Source organism: Triticum urartu, chromosome 7A (genome assembly GCF_056163025.1).
Source record: "Triticum urartu cultivar PI428250 chromosome 7A, HENAU_Tu73, whole genome shotgun sequence".
Classification (NCBI taxonomy): domain Eukaryota; kingdom Viridiplantae; phylum Streptophyta; class Magnoliopsida; order Poales; family Poaceae; genus Triticum; species Triticum urartu.
Window position 1 is genome coordinate 88,412,980 of NC_141879.1, and position 22,390 is coordinate 88,435,369.

The 22,390-nt window shown below is 50.9% G+C and overlaps 1 protein-coding gene and 1 pseudogene across 1 annotated transcript; both read left to right on the plus strand.

Moving 5' to 3' along the window:
• Nucleotides 1–9,983: 9,983 nt before the first annotated feature.
• On the plus strand, nucleotides 9,984–10,628 carry LOC147958105 (secreted RxLR effector protein 161 pseudogene; annotated as a pseudogene).
• Nucleotides 10,629–12,288: 1,660 nt separating this feature from the next.
• LOC147958106 (short-chain dehydrogenase/reductase 1-like) lies at nucleotides 12,289–13,802 on the plus strand. The gene is made up of 5 exons (XM_087534705.1): nucleotides 12,289–12,395; nucleotides 12,496–12,742; nucleotides 12,821–12,883; nucleotides 12,969–13,166; nucleotides 13,265–13,802. Exons 1-5 carry the CDS (start codon nucleotides 12,361–12,363, stop codon nucleotides 13,643–13,645), a joined length of 924 nt encoding a protein of 307 aa, XP_087390831.1. The 5' UTR covers nucleotides 12,289–12,360; the 3' UTR covers nucleotides 13,646–13,802.
• The last annotated feature ends 8,588 nt before the right edge of the window (nucleotides 13,803–22,390 follow it).

Sequence of the window (22,390 nt, forward strand, 5' to 3'; positions counted from 1 at the left end):
CAGGAAGATTGATCACCGACAATATCATAACGGCATATGAATGTTTGCACTTCATGAAAAGGAACAAGGCACAAAGAAACCGGTTTTGTGCAGTTAAGCTGGACATGATGAAAGCCTACGGTAGAGTCGAGTGGAGCTACCTGGAGGCTATAATGTTAAAGATGGGGTTTGCTCCCTCTTGGGTGGCTCTGATCATGAGAATGGTGAGTTCGGTAAAATTCTCAGTTTTATTCAATGGCAGCAAACTCGAAGAATTCTTGCCATCCAGAGGGATCCGATAGGGGGACCCAATTTCTCCATACCTATTCTTGATTGCAGCGGAGGGCCTTTCGTGCCTATTAAAAAATACAAATGAATCATCGCACCTCAGTGGTATTCGAGTAGCTCCATCGGCACCGCCGGTAAGCCACTTGCTTTTCGCAGATGATAGCCTGCTGTTTGTCAAGGCCAGTGTTGACGGAGCAAATGAGTTGTCCTCCTTGTTAGACTCTTATTGTCATGCCTCGGGTCAGAGAGTCAATCTTTCAAAATCTTCGGTATTCTTCAGTAAGGGATGCCCAAACAATATCAGAACCGAAGTAAAACAGGTACTCAATATAACCAACGAATCCCTATCAGAAAGATATTTGGGTATGCCCTCTGATGTAGGCAATAACAAGAATGGTACTTTCAAGTTTCTGAAGGATAGAGTGTGGAACAAAGTTAAAGGTTGGCTTGAAAAAATTCTTTCCGTAGGGGGGAAAGAATTCCTGATCAAATCAGTGGCTCAGGCCGTTCCGGTTTACTCAATGTCATGCTTCAAACTCCCTCGGGGACTTTGCGAGCATTTGAATTCTCTCATAAGGAAATTTTGGTGGGGCAGCAAGGACGGCAAGAGAAAGGCACACTGGGTGTCCTGGAGTACCATGACTAGGCCTAAGCAGTGCGGGGGTCTTGGCTTCCGAGATATCGAACTGTTTAACCTCGCCCTTCTCGCGAGACAGGCGTGGCGCATCTTATCGGAACCACACACCCTAAGCGTGAGGATTCTAAAGGCCAAATATTTCCCAACAACAGAATTTCTTCATGCTGAACTTGGATCTTCTCCATCGCAAGTGTGGAGAGCCATATTGGAAGGGAGGGACACATTGTCACAAGGTCTTATACAACGGATCGGAGACGGCGAGACTACGAAGATATGGCACCACAACTGGTTGCCGCGTGCCCACAATATGAGGCCGATCACGAGCAGGATCCCTAATCCACCGCAGCTAGTTGGTGAATTGATTTTGCCGGATGCGTCATGGGATAGACAGACTATCACTCAAGTTTTCCTGCCAACTGATGCAGCAGCCATCTTCTCAATCCCACTGTGCACCAAGCATATTGATGATTTCTGGTCTTGGGCTCATGAGAAAAACGGAGTTTTTTTTAGTCCGTTCGGCGTATCGCATGCTAGTCACCACAAAACACAGCCGCGAAGCTTGGCTGGAGGGGCGCTCAGATTCTTCCAACTCTGAAGGTGAACAAAAGTCATGGTCCAAGTTATGGAAAGTAGATGTGCCTTCAAAGGTCAAAATTTTCCTCTGGAGATTAGCCCAACAGTCGATTCCGACAGCGGACGTGTTACATCATCGGAACATGTCGACAGTGGACACTTGCGGGCTGTGCGGTGCAACAGATTCCTGGCAGCACTCCCTTCTTCATTGCCATGTTGCTCGTTCTGTTTGGGCTTTGCAACAGCCGGAGATTTTCCAGGTACTAACTGATGTTGGCTATCGTAGTAATTTCAAATTTTTCCTACGCACACGCAAGATCATGTGATGCATAGCAACGAGAAGGGGGAGTATGATCTACATACCTAGTAGATCGACAACGGAAGCGTTTGGTTGATATAGTCGTACGTCTTCACGATCCGACCGATCAAGCACCGAAACTACGGCACCTCCGAGTTCTAGCACACGTTCAGCTCGATGACGATCCCCGGACTCCGATCCAGCAAAGTGTCGGGGAAGAGTTCCGTCAGCACGACGGCGTGGTGACAATCTTGATGTGCTACTGCTGCAGGGCTTCGCCTAAGCACCGCTACAATATTATCGAGGACTATGGTGGCTGGGGGCGCCGCACACGGCTAAGGAATAGATCACGTGGATCAACTTGTGTGTTCTAGGGTGCCTCTGCCTCAGTATATAAAGGACCAAAGGGGGGAGGCTGGCCGGCCACATAGGGCGCGCCAGGAGAGTCCTACTCCCTCTGGGAGTAGGATTCCCCCCCCCCCCCAATCCTAGTTGGAATAGGACTTGTGGAGGGGGAAAAGAGAGAGAGGGGCCGGCCCCCTTTCCTTGTCCAATTCGGACCAAGGGAAGGGAGGGGCGCGCGGCCCATGTAGGGCTGCCTCTTCTCTTTTCCACTAAGGCCCATCATGGCCCATTCAGCTCCCGGGGGGGTTCCGGTAACCTCCCGGTACTCCGGTAAAATCCCGATTTCACCCGGAACACTTCCGATATCCAAACATAGGCTTCCAATATATCAATCTTTATGTCTTGACTATTTTGAGACTCCTCGTCATGTCCGTGATCACATCCGGGACTCCGAACAACCTTGGGTACATCAAAATGCATAAACTCATAATATAACTGTCATCGTAACCTTAAGCGTGCGGACCCTACGGGTTCGAGAACAATGTAGACATGACCGAGACATGTCTCCAGTCAATAACCAATAGCGGGACCTGGATGCCCATATTGGCTCCTACATATTCTACGAAGATCTTTATCGGTCAGACCGCATAACAACATACGTCGTTCCCTTTGTCATCGGTATGTTACTTGCCCGAGATTCGATCGTCGGTATTCCAATACCTAGTTCAATCTCGTTGCCGGCAAGTCTCTTTACTCGTTCTGTAATACATCATCCTGCAACTAACTCATTAGTTGCAATGCTTGCAAGGCTTAAGTGATGTGCATTACCGAGAGGGCCCAGAGATACCTCTCCGACAATCGGAGTGACAAAACCTAATCTCGAAATACACCAACCCAACATGTACCTTTGGAGACACATGTAGTACTCCTTTATAATCACCCAGTTACGTTGTGACGTTTGGTAGTACCCAAAGTGTTCCTCCGGTAAACGGGAGTTGCATAATCTCATAGTTATAGGAACATGTATAAGTCATGAAGAAAGCAATAGCAACATACTAAACGATCGGGTGTTAAGCTAATGGAATGGGTCATGTCAATCAGATCATTCACCTAATGATGTGATCCCGTTAATCAAATAACAACTCTTTGTCTATGGTTAGGAAACATAACCATCTTTGATTAACGAGCTAGTCAAGTAGAGGCATACTAGTGACACTCTGTTTGTCTATGTATTCACACATGTATTATGTTTCCGGTTAATACAATTATAGCATGAATAATAAACATTTATCATGAAATAAGGAAATAAATAATAACTTTATTATTGCCTCTAGGGCATATTTCCTTCAGTCTCCCACTTGCACTAGAGTCAATAATCTAGATCACATCACCATGTGATTAACTTCGATAGTTCACATCATCATGTGATTAACACCCATAGTTCACATCGCCATGTGACCAATACCCAAAGGGTTTACTAGATTCAGTAATCTAGTTCACATTGCTATGTGATTAACACCCAAAGAGTACTAAGGTGTGATCATGTTTTGCTTGTGAGAGAATCTTAGTCAACGGGTCTGCCACATTCAGATCCGCATGTATTTTGCAAATTTCTATGTCAACAATGCTCTGCTTGGAGCTACTCTAACTAATTGCTCCCACTTTCAATATGTATCTAGACCGAGACTTAGAGTCTTCTAGATCAGTGTCAAAAACTTGCATCGACGTAACCCTTTACGACGAACCCTTTTTTTCAAGTCCATAATCGAGAAACATATCCTTATTTCACTAAGGATAATTCTGACCGCTGTCCAGTGATCTACTCCTAGATCACTATTGTACTCCCTTGCCAAATCAGTGCAGGGTATACAATAGAACCACTACCCAAACCACTCACCTAAGCCTAACATCAAAAGCCGGAAGCCCCAGCTGAGCCACATACCGGGTCTGGGGCACAATCCGGTCAGACGCACTCGTGTGTCGTCGCCGCCATCTTCCACAGGTCCGTCTTTAGATCATATTGAGGTTTCTACCTTGTCTGGCCACTCTGCATCGACGTCACCATGACGCCAGACAGCTACCTCCTCCTGCGCGAGTCCATCTCCGCGCATCGGACGCCGAGCCTCCACAGCGCCATGCCGCCGATCTCCGCCGCCATCAATGTGTGAGATGACGTACCGCTCCACCATCCCCCAGCCATCATTTGCTCCAAAACGATGCCCCCGGGAGGGAAAGCGATAAAACGCCATCATCGTCCAATCCGGAATACCCAGATCTAGGGTTTCCCCCAGAGCATCCCGAGCCTGATGACGCAGACTGCAACGACGATGCCTCGACAAGGGAACGACATCTAAGACGCCGTCATCGTCCGCCATGACCGCAGCCAGCACGATTTTCATCGGCAGTTGCTCCACCAGACGTGCGCCACTGACGTCACTGGTCCCTTCAACCAGAATAAACTCCAAAACGATGCCCTAAAGAGGGACTACGACGCAAAATCGCCGTCATCGCTCGATCCCAAGGAGATCTAGAGTTCCCCCCGGAGTTGCCCGCGCTGTCAAGGAACAGACAAGGGTAGAATCCCAGCGGATCTGCCCAGCTGACGACGAGTCGCACCCGCCACCGTGCCGACGGCGGACCAACGATCAAGGCCCACGCTTGGGTATAGATCCGGCCGCGCCGCCGCGACCCGGTCCGGTCACGCCGCCGCCGTCCTTGATGACTGCGACGCACCAGATCGCGAGGGCTCCTGCCGCGGGGGAGTGAAGTCGCCGAGGCGCCGCCACCACCTGCCGTGGCGTCCGGCCCGCCGCCACGCTCCGGCCCAGGGGCGCCGGCCCGCGCCAGCCCCACGCGAGCGAGAGCTGTCAGACGCGATCCCATAACCCTCCTGCTGCCGATCTGATCGATGACAGGACATGGTGCAAACTCTGCCGACGGCAGGGATCCAGGGACGTCACGTGCTGCTCCGCCGTCTCATGGCAATGTTTCTTCGCCATCAAAAACCCCACCTTCCGCAGGCTGCACGCCGCCAGCCAAGCCGTCGCGACGGCGCCGTCGGAGGTGCTGCTCGTGTCGGAGCGTCAGGACAAGCACCGCTGCTTCGTCAAGACCAGCATCAACGTCTCGCTGCAAAAGCCCATGTGCCGCATTTCCTTGCCACCGGAGTACCGCCTTACCAACGGCTGCGGGTGTTCCTCTGCTTTGCGCCAGCGACAATGCACATGGAGGGGTGGCCAGTGTTCATGTGCAACCCCATCACCGGCGAGAGGCTGCCACTCCCCAGGCCGCCTATGTGCCGCTTGGACGATCTTGTCGCCTTGGGATTCAGCCCGTCCACCCAGGAGCTCAAGCTGTTTCGGTATACTGGAACAGGGTTAATGACGACTGATAATAACAAATACCTGGACGTATACACCTTGGGAGAGCCCAGCGGGTGGCGCCAATGCCCCAACCTCTCCCGGCACAGCCCCGTGCATGGCAGCCATCGGCCGGTGCTCGTCGACGGCAAGCTATATGTGCTGATTGACAGGAACGATAGAGATGGCAGACGAACTTTGCAGGATACTGGTGATTGACGTGGCGAGCGAGACGCACTGCACGTACCGTCTCCCACGCATTGAGGTCAACGCGCCCATGAACGCCCTTGAACTACGTGGCCGGTTATGCATGGCTGTGAACACCGACAAATGGGAGTACCACCCCAAGGTCCAGCTCTGGGTCATGGCGCCGCCAGATTGGCTTGACGCCGCCACCACCAGTGACGACAACACCAATCTAAAATGGAATCTGCTCTACAGCTTCGACCTTGATTCCATAAAAGTTTCCCGCGAGCTTTGGAGGGGTGCACCCCGGGGCATCTGGCTTGAAGACAACCGTTAGCATTCATTCGTGTCATAGACAATCTAGGTGCATATTTGTTTTTCTTTTCTTGTACGTGTCCATGCCGTGGGCATGTTGCATAGCTGCGTGCGTGTGTGTAGCCCGGGTCGTGCGCTAGGCAGCCCGGGGCACTGGCCACTACCAGTTCAACGTGGGATGGCACGTTGTGCGTGCTGGGAGTGCCGGAAGTATAGGATCAGCTGTTAGCTTAGTCTGCATGTAGCTCAAGTTATAAGGAATAAGGAGAAAAACAGAAAAGCCGCAGGAAGTGTGCGCGGCACAAAAATCTCTTGTCATCGTGTTTCAGTTACAGAGAGCGTGAGAGTCCATCTTCAGTGAGAGAGAGAGAGAGATCGCCGGCGACGACAAGTGGCATCAGAGCCCCGTTGACATCCTGTGGACATGGCCGGCGGCAAGGCGGCCGGCAGCAAGGCGCCGGCTGATGCGGCCAAGGCGGGCGGCTCCAGGTCGAAGACGCCGCCACGGTCGCGGTCCCCGTCACGGTCGCCCTTGAGGCGCGGCCGGAGCCGCACGGTGCGCGGGCGCGAGCTCGCGGCACCTGTGGTGCAGAAGGTGATCCGGGAGTCCGGATCGACAAATTGGCCGATGCTCACGAAGACGAACTACAACGACTGGTCTCTGCTCATGAAAGTGAAGCTGGAGGCGCGTGGCTACTGGAACGCCATCGAGCGTGACGACGTCGACTTCCACGAGGACCGCATGGCGATGGAGGCCATACTTGGAGCAGTGCCGCCCGAGATGGTGGGGACACTGGACGTCAAGCCGACGACAAAGGCGGCGTGGGATGCGATCGCCACCATGCGCATCGGCGGTGACCGGGTGCGCGCGGCCAAGGCGCAGTCTCTAGCGCGGGAGTTCAAGACCATCGAATTCCGCGACGGCGAGTCCGTGGACGATTTCGCGATGCGGCTCGGGTCCATGATCACCAGCCTGAACGTCCTGGGCGACAAGGTCACCGAGGAGAAGGCGGTGCGCAAGTTCCTTCGTGTGGTGTCGCAGCGCTACGCACAAATTGCTATGTCCATTGAGATGCTTGTTGATCTCTCTACTTTGAGTATAGAGGATTTGACAGGGCGCCTCAAGGCTGTCGAGGAGCGCCTCGACCACGGGAGCGCCGGCCGCACCGGCGGGCAGCTGATGCTGACCCACGAGGAGTGGCTGGCACGCACTAAGTCACAGGCCCCAGGCGAGGGGTCATCTCGCGGCAAGCCATCAGGAAGAGGCGGCCGCGGCGGAGGCCGTGGAAACGGCCAGCGTGGCGGAAAAGGCAAAGATGGTGGCGTGTCCAGCGGCGGCGGGCAGGGCTCGTCGGGCGGCGGCCATCATTTCAAGGGGACTTGCCACAACTGTGGGATCCACGGGCACATGGCCCGGGATTGCTACAGGCCCAAGCGCGAGCGCAAGGAGGAGGCAAACCTCACGCAGGCTGCGGAGGAGCAGCCGGCTCTACTGATGGCAGTCCACGCTGGGCTGGTGCAGATCGCCGACGAGCCAGCGCACGAGCATGTCAACCTGAACGAGGAGAAGGTGATCCCTACGGCGAGCCCGACTGATGTGTGGTACCTCGATACGGGGGCCAGTAATCACATGACCGGAGACCGCAACATGTTCTCATCCATCGACGAGACCGTACTGGAACCGTCAAGTTCGGTGACGGGTCGGCCGTCGACATCCGCGGCAGAGGCTCCGTCATGTTCATGTGCAAGAACCAAGCACACCGCGTCCTCACGGAGGTATATTTGATTCCCGGATTGCAAAGTAACATTATAAGTCTAGGACAGCTTGATGAGGTGGGATGCAAGACCGTAGTTGAGGCCGGCGAGATGTGCATCTTCCACGCCGAGCGCATGTTGCTGGCGAGGGTGAGGCGATCACCCAATCGCCTGTACAAGTTGCAGCTGCAGATCACCTCCCCCGTCTGCCTCCTTGGGAAGGCGGACGACGCACTGTGGCGCTGGCATGCGCGCTACGGGCACCTGCACTTTCGTGCCCTGCACGACCTCGCCGCACGAGACATGGTCATAGGCATGCCCATGCTTGATCGGGAGCAGCAGCTGTGTGATGGGTGCGCCATCACGAAGATGCACAGGGCTCCGTTCCCGCGCACATCCTCATATCGCGCGGAGCAGGGGCTAGAGCTAGTCCACGGAGACCTGTGTGGCCCCATCTCACCGGCGACACCGAGCGGGAATCGGTTCTTCTTGCTGATCGTCGAGGACTACAGCCGGTTTATGTGGGTCGAGATGCTGCGCACCAAGGACGAGGCCTTTCGCTTCTTCCGCAAGATCAAGGCGCTCGCCGAGACGGAGCACCAAGTGAAGCTGAGGGCGTTCCGGAGTGATCGCGGTGGCGAGTTCAACTCCCTGGAGTTCAAAAGCTACTGCGATGAGAACGGCATCAAGCGGTACACGACGGCTCCCTACTCTCCGCAGCAAAATGGAGTGGTGGAGCGCCGCAACCAGATGGTGGTGGAGATGGCGAGAAGCCTACTCAAGTCTATGCAGGTTCCGGCGCGCTTCTGGGGTGAGGCGGTGAAGACCGCTGTGCACATTCTGAACCGGGCGCCGACGCGTGCGCTCTGCGGTGTCACACCGTACGAGGCATGGCATGGACGGAAGCCGTACGTCTCCTACCTGCGCACATTCGGCTGCACCGCATTCGTGAAGAAGGTCGGGCCGGGCGTCACAAAGCTCTCGGACAGAGCGGCGCCAATGGTGTTGGTGGGGTACGAAGACGGCAGCAAGGCATATCGGGTCTATGATCCGGCAACGCACAAGCTGCACGTCACCCGCGACGTCGTCTTCGACGAGGGCAGGCCATGGAGCTGGGAGACAGCGCCTACTGATGCTGTCGCAGCCGCGACACATGCTGCACCGAGCACTTTCACCGTGGAGTACACGATCACCGCGCCCTCCGACGACGACCCCGCAAGCGAGGCAGGGAGCGGTAGCGCGACACCGGCGACACCAGAAGAGCTGTGTATGCCGTCCCCTGGTACACCGGCTGCACCAAACGAGCCGGCGTTCATCATGCCTCCCACCGGCGAGTCTTACGACTCCGAGGGGTTGCCGCTCCGCTACCGCACGTATGAGGAGCTGATCGACAACACCGACCCGTACGAGCTGGAGTACAGCGGGCTGTGTCTCGTGGCGGCCGAGGAGCCAGCCACTGTCGATCTGGCGCTGGAAGAGGCGTGCTGGAAGCGCGCCATGGACGAGGAGATGAACTGCATAGAGGGCAACCAGACTTGGGAGCTCACCAATCTTCCTCAAGGACAGCATGCGATCGGGCTAAAGTGGGTATTTAAGGTGAAAAAAGACCCACAAGGTAACGTGATTAAGCACAAAGCTCGTTTAGTTGCAAAAGGCTATTCACAGAAACCAGGAGTGGACTTCGACGAGGTGTTTGCACCCGTGGCGCGCGTCTGTGCGGGTGCTCATCGCGCTCGCTGCTCGGGGCGGCTGGGAAGTCCATCACATGGACGTCAAGTCCGCGTTTTTGAATGGAGACCTTGCCGAGGAAGTGTATGTCCGGCAGCCGCCGGGCTACATCGACGACAAGAACAAGCACATGGTGCTCAAGCTGCGCAAGGCGCTGTATGGGCTTCATCAAGCTCCTCGCGCATGGAACGCGAAGTTGGACAGCTCTCTGGTGGAGCTCGGCTTCGAGCGGAGTCCCTTGGAGCACGCAGTCTACAGGAGGGCGAAGGAGAATGACTTCCTGATTGTGGGGGTGTACGTTGATGACTTGATCATCACCGGCTCCCGCGCGTATGACATCGTCGAGTTCAAGGAGCAAATGAAGGCGATGTACAGCATGAGCGATTTGGGCCTCCTCTCATATTACCTCGGCGTCGAGGTGAATCGGACGGAGGAGGCGATCACTTTGTGCTAGAGCAGCTACGCGCGGAAGATCGTCAAGTACGCGGGCCTGGAGGGTTGCAACCCTTGCCACACACCCATGGAGAACAGGCTGAAGTTGATGAAGAATGACGGCAGCGACGCCGTCGATCCCACTGAGTACCGGAGCATTGTTGGGAGCTTGTGGTACTTGGTGAATACCCGGCCGGACATCTGCTACGCTGTTGGACTCGTCAGCCGCTACATGGAAGCTCCAACAGCTCTGCACATGGCGGTTGTGAGGCATATACTGAGGTACGTCAGCGGCACGGCGACGTACGGCTGTCGTTATGAGCGGCATGGTTCGTCGCGTCCACGGGTGGTGGGCTACAGCGACATCGACTTCGCTGGTGATCCGGATGACCGCAAGAGCACCACCAGCACAGTTTTCTTCTTCGGCTCCAGCTGTGTACTTTGGGCATCACAGAAACAGAAGACGGTGGCTCTCTCGTCATGTGAGGCGGAGTATATTGCAGCAGCTACGACTGCCTGCCACGGTGTGTGGCTCGGCCGGCTGGTCGGAGAGCTCCAAGGCCAAGCACCCATGGAGGCCAAGCTCCTCGTCGACAACAAGTCCGCGATTACGCTGTGCAAGAATCCGGTTCACCATGACCGGAGCAAGCACATCGACACTCGCTATCATTTCATACGCGAGTGCGTCGAGGAGAAGAGGATCAATGTTCAGCACGTGAGGACGGAGGAATAGGTTGCTGACCTTCTGACCAAGTCGCTCGGGCATGCAAAGTTCGTTGAGTTCAGAAAGAAGCTCGGCATCGTCGACGTGAAAGGAGCAAGCCACGACTGAGGGGGTGATTTGTTAGCATTCATTCGTGTCATAGATAGTCTAGGTGCATATTTGTTTTTCTTTTCTTGTACGTGTCCATGCCGTGGGCATGTTGCATAGCTGCGTGCGTGTATGTAGCCCGGGTCGTTCGCTAGGCAGCCCGGGGCACTCGCCACTACCAGTTCAACGGGGGATGGCACGTTGTGCGTGTTGGGAGTGCCGGAAGTATAGGATCAGCTGTTAGCTTAGTCTACATGTAGCCCAAGTTATAAGGAATAAGGAGAAAAACAGAAAAGCTGCAGGAAGTGTGCGCGGCACAAAAATCTCTTGTCATCGTGTTTCAGTTTCAGAGAGCGTGAGAGTCCATCTTCAGTGAGAGAGAGAGATCGCCGGCGACGACAACAACGCGATCTTGTGCTACAGGTTGGGCGACACGTTGTACAAGTACGACACATGCGATCACTCGCTATTTGCTAGCAGTGCGCCTATCCAATGGAATCAGAAACTTCAGCTTCCCCCGACTCCACAAAAGATCTACCGTCGATGGGAAATTTATAGTGGCTATCATTCCAATCTACTCTCACCTCTCATCTTTCGACCGCCTCCGTCCGAGGAGGAGGAGAAGATCACACAATTTGATAATGTCTTGTTAGGGACACTACGACTCAATAAATCGAAAGGTCTCTCCACAGCCAATACCACCGATGAGCCAGCAGCCAAGAGGATTTGCAGCTGAATAGACACTACAGATGCTACCACGCCAGATATATACTTCACTCTTTCTATTCCCAATGGATGAAATTTTAGGTAACAAGAGGCGTTCCAGAAAATTAATAAAAATATAGAACGAAAATTTTATTGATGTCTTTGGTCATTATTATATACTATAGCACATATGCTTGTGAATTGTAACTGGAGAAAAAACATGTGTGTATTTAAATTTAGCTATAATTGTATGAGCAAAAGACAATGATAGTTCATGTGAAATTTAGTGCTTACCAAGAGGATCTATAGCAAAGTCCTATGTCCAAATACTACCAAGCAAAGACAAACTGCATTGTCTACTCTCCAAATCCATGACATTCAAATTGAACGCCGTGTGAAGGAGGAGCCGGCCACCCTGCCACGCCACCGCATGAAGGAGGAGCTGGCCTCGCAGCCTTGTTGCTAGCCAGGCAACCGGTGAATTTTTTTTTCATTGACACGTCCAAACTTGTCCGTGGATATTTGGTGATCTTCATTTCACGACCCTCGCTGGAGATGCCCTGAGGGCATAGATAGCCCAATATTCCGTGACCCTAGTCGTGGTGCTGGTCGCGGTCGCCACATCACTTGTATCCTTCTAATACATTGATGTGCAAAGCTTTTGTGTGTTTGAAAAAAAGAAAAAGAAAAACCCGACTTCCTTCTCTCGTAGCACAGTTGTCCATGAAAGCAACGCATGAGCTGCTGGTAGTGCCGGCATGATGTCCTCCTCCTCTCTGAAAGCAACGGATGTGCTGCTGGCAGGCATGCATGATGGCCTACGCGTGTGCCTAACCACCAGGACGGCGAAGGGGACCTAGTAGATTAGAATGGATAACATCACCAATCTGACGATTGTGGAAACGCTATATCTTCTTGTTTGAGCTCGTGGTCGTGTGGTGCAGCACTCATGGAAGGAGCCATCTCCAGCCGGCCAAACAAGAGGTTAGCCTACCTACCCATTCTTTGCTCTTGACGCCGCGATGTAGGTTTGCCTCGAAGCAGTATTGCTCATTTGCTCTGATCGGCGGCGCGTGGTTGCTAGGATCGCCGTCGTCACCGGCGGGAACAAGGGGATCGGCTTCGAGGTGTGCCGACAACTAGCCAGGGATGGAGGAGTCACGGTCGTTCTGACAGCTCGGGACGAGACGAGGGGCGCGGGGGCGGCCGAGAAGCTCAGAGCGCTGGGGGTCACCGACGTCGTCTTCCATCAGCTGGACATCACAGACGCTTCGAGCATTGCTACGTTAGTCGATTTCCTCGAGGCCCGTTTCGGGAAGCTGGACATCCTGGCAAGTTTTCCATTTGCTTTCTTCATGCTAATGCTCTGTCACCGAAGGTTTGAAGCAACCGTCCGGTGTAATTTGTAGGTCAATAATGCCGGCGTTGGTGGGGTTGAGTACCCCCAAGAACTCGATGCCAACGACGAGAAGGTGAGTTCACGTGGCTCTGTTGTTGTGCAGTTGCTCGGACATATATGCATCCTGGTTGAACAAGTTCATCTTATCTGTGCATCAGTTCGCCGGCCTCGACTCCAACCAGAGACTTGAATGGATGGTGAAGAATGTCCGGGAGCCCATCGACGCCGCAAGGAAAGCCGTGGAGACAAACTACTATGGCACCAAGCATGTAACCCAGGCCCTGCTGCCTCTGCTGCTGCAATCTTCCTCCCAGGGAAGGATAGTGAATGTCTCCTCCGAATATGGACTGCTAAGGGTAACTTAATCATGTTCTTTCCAATCTCCATCGATCATGCTATTGCTACACCGGTATTGAATCAAATATATAAAGGGAACTTTGATCTATCCATGCAGCTTATTAGGAACGAGGAGGTGAGGCGGGACCTCAACGATATCCACAACCTGACACAGGAGAGGCTAGACGAGGTGCTGGACAAGTTCTTGCAAGACTTCGAGGCCGATGCGCTCGAGGCGCACGGGTGGCCCACGGGGTTCTCGGCATACAAGGTGGCCATGGCCGCCACCAACGCCTACACGAGGATCTTGGCCAGGAGGCACCCCACGCTGCGCGTCAACTGCGCGCATCCGGGCTATGTCAAGACAGACATGAGCATGGGCTCAGGTGTCCTGACGCCCGAGGAGGGAGCACGCGGCGTGGTGAAGGTGGCGCTGCTGCTGGACGGTGGCCCAACCGGCAAGTACTTCACCAAGGGCGAGGAGGCGTCGTTCGTGTGAGGTGCTGGCTGGCGGTCGTGAGCTAGCTCGCCAGTTCGTCCGCCGTGCACTGTCCGGTTTGAGATTCAGAATAACAGACGGGATTTGCCATTTCCTTTAAATGAATAATAAGCTGATGCACTTTACCCTTGCATTGGAAAATGATAATAAAGCAGTAAATTATGCACGTAAGCAATGCTATGTTAACACTGCAACATGCCGAGGAAAATGCATGGTGGGGTTACTAACACGAAGTAGGCAGAGATATGCTGCAGAAAAACAGAAAAAGTTAATCGGATGATGCAGCTGGGTTCTCCAGCAACGTCAAAGATTAAAACTAGGGGGTATCAGCACCAAATTAGAAGAAGAAAAAACGGATCAAATAGAGCTCGTCGTGTCTCTAGTTGAACTCTTGAATCCGTATAATATTGTTGAATTCATTGCCAGTCACGCGGACAACTGAATTCGCCTTAGCTAAGCTGAATTCCTTCAGTACCGGCTCTCCTACCCACTGCCAACTGTTTGGTAATATCTTGTAATAGCACATATGCACACACACCGTTTTCATCACACAAAATTGTTCCCCAAAACCAGCCCTGGTGCGAGACAAAGAACCGAGCACTGCTACGCCTGGAGTAAATTGCACAAAACCATCACTTTGAAGGCTAGGTTTGCGAAAAACACTACAATACATTTTTTTTGTAAAAAACACCACGTCTACGGTAATCTTTTTCGCAAAAAACACTAATCGGCGGATCGGGCTCAGTTAATTGAGTCTATGACAAATGGGGCCCGCCAGTCAGGCTGACGTGGCACCAGTTTCTCACACCGTTACATGAAAACATTTGCTGAATGTGGGGCCCACTTGTCAGCCTATCAAGCCTCTCTTTGGCATTCCATCGAACAGTTTGAGTGCAGTGCACACGCCGGCGGACAAAGGTCGGCGTCGCGAGTCTCAGCCAGGCGAGGAAGGTCAAGGACGGCAAGGACCGTGGCGCCGGGATGCGGCGGCCGTGCTCAAGGATGGAATCCGTGGGGGAGCACTGGTGGCGGGGAGGTCTCTGCCTCGGCTGAGGGCAGACGAACGGCGGCATCTGCCTCGATGCGGCAACGACGATGGCAGGCTCTGCCTCGACGCAGACCTCGCGTGGCTCGCGAGGGCGCAGGGATCCCGTTGCCCCCTCGCAGTCCTCAACTCCTTCCCCAAGCCTCAGAGCTCCTCCCCCCTCCAATGGCCAAGGTGCCGCCGCCCGTCCCGTTGGACAAATTCCTGGCCAGCAGCCCTCCCCTCCCTTTCCTTTGGCGTAACCAACTCCTTTGGATGCCCTCGAACTGCTGCCGCCCCCGAGTTCCTCCAGGGAAGCCCTGCGGGCGCCGCCATCGCAGCTCTTCAACCGTCGCGGCTTGGCCCATGGCGGCAACGCTGCAGGCTGTCCCATTCGACCCCGCAGCCACCCCCCGGACGCGGCGCGGAGCGCCTGTTCCAGAGCCGTCACAGGCGAGCTCCCTCGGGCCCCAGTCGACTCCAGCGCCGGCGGCCACAGCGCTCCTCTGTCCAGCGGCGGGAGGTTGACGAGCACGGACCACCAGCTTTTTTTTCTTTTTTCTTTAGATGACAGGTAGACCTCACAGGGCCACACGGGATGATAACGTTTGCCAACGTCGCAATTACTTAGCCGGTGCCACGTCAGCCTGACTAGCGGGCCCAATCTGTCATAAACATGCTCAATCGAGTCAAATCCGCCGATCAGTGCTTTTGCAAAAACATTACCATAGAAGTGATGTTTTCTGCAAAAAAAAATGTAGTGTAGTGTTTTTCGCAAACCTAGCCTTCAAAGTGGTGGTTTTGTGCAATTTACTCCTACGCCTGGGAACAGAATTTGTCTGATACACCTTTTTCCAGCAAAACAAGCCTACAAGTACAATGCATGACAAAGTTGGAGGATACATTAATTTCTGCTACATCTTGTTTGATACGACAGAGGTTTTCCATTACATCGGCCGATGCAACATAACCGCCGCTCCCCATATAAGTAAACACCCTATACACTGCTAGGATTCTTTTTTCTCCTTTTTCTGATTTTTTTACTGCCCTAGACAATTTACTAGGAGCAGACGCAAGGAGCTAATTCCGGTGCTGCATATTGTGTTACTTCTCTTTACATGTCCCCGCGCACGAGCTTAATGAAAGAATTCGGATGGCATAATTTTCAACTCTGCTATTGTATTTTGTTAATACAACTCTGTTTTTCATACAGAAGTTGTGTGCTTGGAGTTGATTATCCGGCCTCTAGCTGATTTATGTTTTTGTAGATTTTAGAAAACTCGGTTAGTACAGCTCTGTTATCCAATACGAACTCAACCGTTTGGAACTGAATGTAAATGCTTTTGATTTGAGTACTGATTATTTGTTTTTTGCCTAATGCTTTCATGTTGTATTAATCCGATCTATTTCATAAATCAAGCATGAGATAGAAGGATCTGGGCTGGCTATTTTTCTTGAGATGTCAGATCTAGATGTTCGAGGCAAAGGCATGTGGCTGTTGACAATAAAAATGCCAAAACTGTGAATGAGAAGTCCAATTTTGAAGGTTTGAAGTCTATGATGACAAACTATTTTTATTTGGTAAAAATAGAAGTACATCAGTGAACATGAAAGTTGATACAACTGATGCAAGACTCGCGAATAAAGACCTGATATAGGGTTTCACAGTCTTCAGACTTGCATGCACTTCAATTGTTATTTGGCCCAGGTGGCCTACCCAATGATTTTATGTGGCATGTTTATATCATCACAATGTATCTCACAATTGTGGTGTCAAACATATTATTGTATGGCAATGTGGCTTACTCCCAAGTGTTTTATAAATTCCCAGTAAGTTGAGGGAAGTCTTAAAAAAACTAACATAAATAAATGGGTATATAGATTTACCATTCTCTACTTCTGAATTTAAAATCAATAGCTTCGTATCTGTGGCTGAAAATAGCAACAGACAGAATCGTGTAAAATAGGTGATCAGCTTTCTTTGCCCTAACAGAATGACTACTATGTACATCCAACATCCAATTCATAGAGCGAACTCTCAGTGTTTCAGAACAAGAATTACCTATAACAAGTCAAGAAATAAACAAACACATGTTCCAGCCAAATATACCAGTGAACGTCTCTTTTATAACTTCACCAATTCTCTCACCGGAAGATTTTAAATATATGAATTAATGAGCGTACCTTTTAAAAAAGCGTTCGAATAGTAGGGGGCAAGGAAGCAGGACTATAAACAAGAAACATACTAAGCAAGAAAGGAACAAACAAACATAAATCTAGGAAAATATATAGAAACTAATACACAAACATATTAGCGAAGCGTGGCGTGCTGCCGCGCACAGGCATGGCTAGTCACATGCAAACTGAGGAAAATCCTCGGTTCCACGGTAATGGATTATGGATCTTAGTAACACCCAAAGCAGCACCAAATTAAGCAAGCATCAAATTTAGCAAGTTCATGCGCAACCACATTACAAGTTCTACTACAACAGAAATACAGTACATTAACTACATCAAACTGTCGCCAGTACAACACAACACGTTACCTTCCAGATGAGTTCTGAGAATTTGATCCTAGAATACTTCGACCCACGCCAAACTGGAGCACCACCTGCAGGGTTGCCACAACCGCTAACTTTTCTGCTTCATAGTAGCGTCTTGGAGGTTTATAAGCCTTCCTTTCCATCACCAGCAACACCTGGACATCTTGATTTCACACAATTGCCTCCCATCCTCCTGGCATTCTATCAGCATAAAAGAAGTGATATGTGTTAACAATTAAGTAACTGCTACTGCATACTCAAAATATTGCTAACCAGATGATGATACCTAAAGAGCTTGGATTTTTCTCTTTTTTCCTCAATGTGCGCCCATGAAGGGGTTGACGAGGACGAGGCGTTTGTCGTCCAAGAAGGTCAGGCCGCCGCAGGATGAAGGAAGAACAGGTGCGGAGATGAAGGGAGGAAACTGCGTTGGATTTGGTTGGACCCGGCCAGAAGGTGCGCGTACGTTAAAAGTCTCCTTCCGATCGGGCGGGTCTGGTGCCACGCACGCATCACGTCGTCCTCATTCTGATTTACACGCACGCACACCGCAAAGGAAGGAGGGAAAGTCAACCACGCACGCCACAATGCAAGCAGACCTCGCAGTACGTACGCTACTCTATCTAGTACACGTGTGTGTTGGTGTGTGTGTGTCTTGACGTCATGCTGCACACGTAGTACGTGCGTACCGGAACTCCGTGGCCAAAGCTCGACGCGCACGTGCACAACATAACATCTTTTCTTTCCTCCACCATGGCTGATATCTTGACACACACACAACTTAACGCACATAATGGGATGCAGGAAGAGTGTAATTACCTGGGAATGGTATGGCATCACCTCATCTCCTCTCCCCCGCATCATTGCAATAAGCGAGCACAAAGATGAGATCTCATCTTCCTCCTCCTCTCTCTCTCCTGCCGCATCACCGTCGCTCAAGTCCTAAGTCATAAGTCACACGCGCATCCCGCACACGGATAAATGAATCTTTCTAGTATATATAGCAACATAGATGGCCTTACAAGGAATGGTGGAGAGAAGGAGGAGGCCGCGGTGCCATGGATCAATGAGGTGGCACAAACAAGTCCATTAATTGCTTGATGACTCGTGGGCATCCCCAGGGCAATTAATCAAATGACGATGACGACCCGTTGGTTTCCAAGAAAGGGAATTATTAATCATGGCTTTGACAATAATCTCAAGAATGGAATGATGTACCGAGTTCGAGTTTCTCTACTTTTGAGCCAGCTTTCCAACTCAGTCAAGCTTTCTTCAAGGATTGTCAAGAAACAGACGAGCAGTTTGTTCATTTTAATGTTTCTAATGCTCAAGCCTTCTTGATTTCAAAAGAAGTCTCTTTTCTCTTTATGTTTCATAAGAAATACAAGCAAATGGATTTGGTAACATACCCATCCATCCATAGGCATGGATGGATCCTCAAACCAGGACAAACTGATTATGCGTGATCAACAATCCCTTTCGATCGTCAACTTAGATAGAAACATTATATTTGGTCTGAGTGCATCTTCCAAAGACATAGCAACGTTGCATGACATGGTAGACATTAATTCTCATCAACCTTATCCTCACATTTATTTGTTGGCACATGTCCGTAACAAGATATATAAATGGAGAACAACTCTCCAGAGACACATGCATCACCCCAGGAGCCAACGAGACAAAAGATAACTTCCATAAGTGATGAATCACACTTATTCTTTCCTGCGCGTGGTCAGGATGCAAATTTACACGAAACTAGTAAGTGTGCACGTGCAACGCACGTCTATTTGGACTAATAAGTGTGCACGTACAACACGTGTCTATTTGGATTAACACACTATACTAAACTTAATACAAGACAATTTATTCATAAATTTGAAATTTTCCTATAAAGTACACAATCTCTTATTCCCAACTTGTACAAATAATTTGAAATATTGTTTCTCCTTAATCAACATGCCTCCTGTATTAAAAGACCACCCACTTTTCACAATGTAGAAAACTCAAAATTATTTAGAAGATTTATCATGATTCTTCATATGCACACATTTATGCAAGTATAATCACACATGAAATTGCCACTTAGGACAAGCTAAGGAAGTGTTTCAGTGCCAACAAACTCCAATCAAGAATTATTATTACAATTAAGTGTCAGCCATAATAGTGGGAAGAGACATCTATGGTTTGTTGAAAAGAGGAAGCAATTGTCAGATAGAGAAGTGTAGAGATGTCTTGACTGCCTAGAATCAGCTATGAAACAAGACAAAAAAAATGCTAGTTGGACCATCCGATTCTACTATTGCACCACAAGTGTCGTAATGTCTGCAAGCAAGAAAAGTGACTTGCTTTATTATGAAAATAGAACATGTAAACCAAATAAAAATTACAGTGATAAATTGCATAATTATACTTGTTATTCACCTAACAAAATCATTAATATGACAACTTCGAACAGTTACTTGAGTACTACACATTTCTTTAAGGGCTCAACATTCTAAATTTTTGAGAATATAAGAAATATCCTGTCACTTTGTAGTAATAATGATACGAAGATAAATAATTTGGAAATGGTCTTCAACATGCGTAGGCTACCACTTGTAAGAATAACGGTGGCAAAAAGGCCAACAAATGCCGGTTTAGAAAGAAAAAAACTGCATACATGCTTCCAATTTTAGCAACTCTAGTGGATAAAACATACCTTACGTCTCAAGTCAGGAAATAGTCAAATGAAAAAATGTACTTCTTATAAGTATTAGAGATGAAGTCATAAGGATCATGATTCAAGATATTTGGAGAAACATGGTTGGTCTTTTCACTAAAACTTATGCAAACTTCTAGGTTTTTTCCAGTGAAACGTAATTTCATGACTGCAAGTAAGGTCTAGGTTCAGTGAATTTGTCTATGAGTTCACTGTGTAGTGGTGAGTTGGCCATGTAATAACTGGTAGTCAGTACTTAAGAAAACATGGATATCTATCACAGGTATGCGAAAATCAGAGAAAAAAAAGAAAACAAGAAGGCATTGGTTGCCTGAAACCCAACTGTGTGTGCTCCAGCACTCCTCTGTTTCTCATTGCCTCATCTCTAGTTCTTGTACTTCTAGATGTATCACCACCGGCGAGGTAGCGATGACAGTAAAAAAACAACACTCGATACTTACCTGATTAGTGCATGCATGCGACGCGTTCACGTGAAGGCGAGCGTCTCCGTCGTTCAATCCTGCGAGCGGCCGCGGCGACCGTGTCCTCTCACCAGCTAGGTGGCGTTGTCAACGCAGGTGAGTCAGTCGTCCAACTTTGAGGCGGCGGCCTCCACGCACCAGGGCGTGGGGAGTTCCAACGTCCGACGAAGGTAGAATGTCTTTGGACGACGTCATCCACGCATGAGTACTGGACAAACGTGTTCAACGGAGCAGCACGCGTCAGAGTTGAGGGAGTCGGCGGTGGCTTCGGGCGAATGAGATGGGGCCGTGATTAGCTTCACCTGCTGCACAATGGCCGAGACCTGCGCCACCCTGGGGACGTTGATGGTTGGCGACCAGGCGAATCTACATGCATGGCCCGCTTATATTGGTCCAGGATACCCAGCGTTGCCCCCACTTGAAGGGCGTCGGCGGTGGGTGGTTGTTAGCGTGGGTGTTGTGGACGCAGCTGAAGTCGACGCGGATGCCGGTGGTTCCCGGAGAGCATGCCCAGGACGTAGGCGAAGTCGTTGCAGTCAGTAGAAGAGTGACTTGGCCTCTAAGCAGAAGATGAAGGCGACGACGGATGTGTGTGTGTTCGGAGGAAGCCACAAATCCTCCTCGCGTGTCTCCCACTGTGGCTTGCGTGGGTGGTGGGCTGGTGACGGCAGGCGACTCGCGATCGCGATTCCCTGATAGGAGACGATAGGATGCGCTCGCGATTAGTTTCCTACTAATAATTAGATGTGTTCGTGATTAGTTATCTAATAGGATGCGCCCGTGATTAGTTTCCTAATAATTAGATGCGTCCGTGATTAATTTCCTAATAGGATGCGCTTGTGATTATTTTCTAATAATAGGATGCATGCGTGATCATTTTCCTAATAATAGGATGTGTCCGTGATTAGTTTCCTAATAATAAGATGCGTTTGTGATTAGTTTCCTAATAATTAGATGCGCCCGTGATTAGTTTCTTAATAGGATGTGTCCGTAATTATAGTTTCCTAATTGACCAGGCGCTTTCATATTTTCCTCTACGGTGAAGTACGGTCAGTCAATGTAAATTGCTAAGTGCACACAGAGAACATATTACGTTAAGGCTAGCCGTTAGATTGAGTTTAGTGGGACTAATCATGCGGTGGTCATGTATCGTATACGTTTTGTGAGGTGCACTTAGAGAAAATAATGTTTGCTCTTTTATAAGTAGTATAGATAACATGGAACTCTCCTGTTAACCATATGTAATACACTAATACTACCTTCTACTCTTGTAGCTCATAGTTAAACCTCACGCCACACTTTTCTAATAGCTCATCGCTCCTTCACGCCATTCCTTGCATTTGTCAATTGACCGGTCGCACCACTACCTCCAAAAGCTCTCGTTGTTCCGAGCAGAGCATCCAATGCCTCCAGGGAGGAGGTCAAGAAGCTCCAATTGAAGAATCGGTCCTTCTGCGAGGATGATGCACAGTTCCTATGGGTTGAGCTCTACTGGCTGAGCGCTAGCCAGGTGCGGGCGTGTAGGCGAGGCCAGACGGCGGGGGCCGCTGCGATGGCGGGTGGCGGCGGGGGGGAGCGGGGGCGAGGGCCTCCTGTCCGCAGCGCGGCGCGACGGCGCCTGGTCAGCGCGGGCCACCCTGGCCGCGACCTGGCGCCGGAGCTCACCCTCCGGGGATGGGCTTCGGGGCCTCTTGCAGTCCTTGGAGCTGTGGCCAGGTCCACCACACCGGAAGCAAACGATGTCGTTCGTACAATCTCGTCGGAAGTGCCCCTCCTCGAAGCACCTGAAGCATAGGCCTGCGACCTTCGGCGAGACCTCCCTCCTCGGCCGTGCCGAGGTCTCCCCATGCGCAGCATGCCCCCGAACACTGAGTCAGCGCCTCCACATCTCCTTATTACGCGTCAGCAACGGCTGCCTCCAAGAAAGCCGCCGCGTCCGGCGCGACCACCGCACCTGTGACCGGGGTGGGAGGGGGGGCACGACCCATCGCCTCCAAG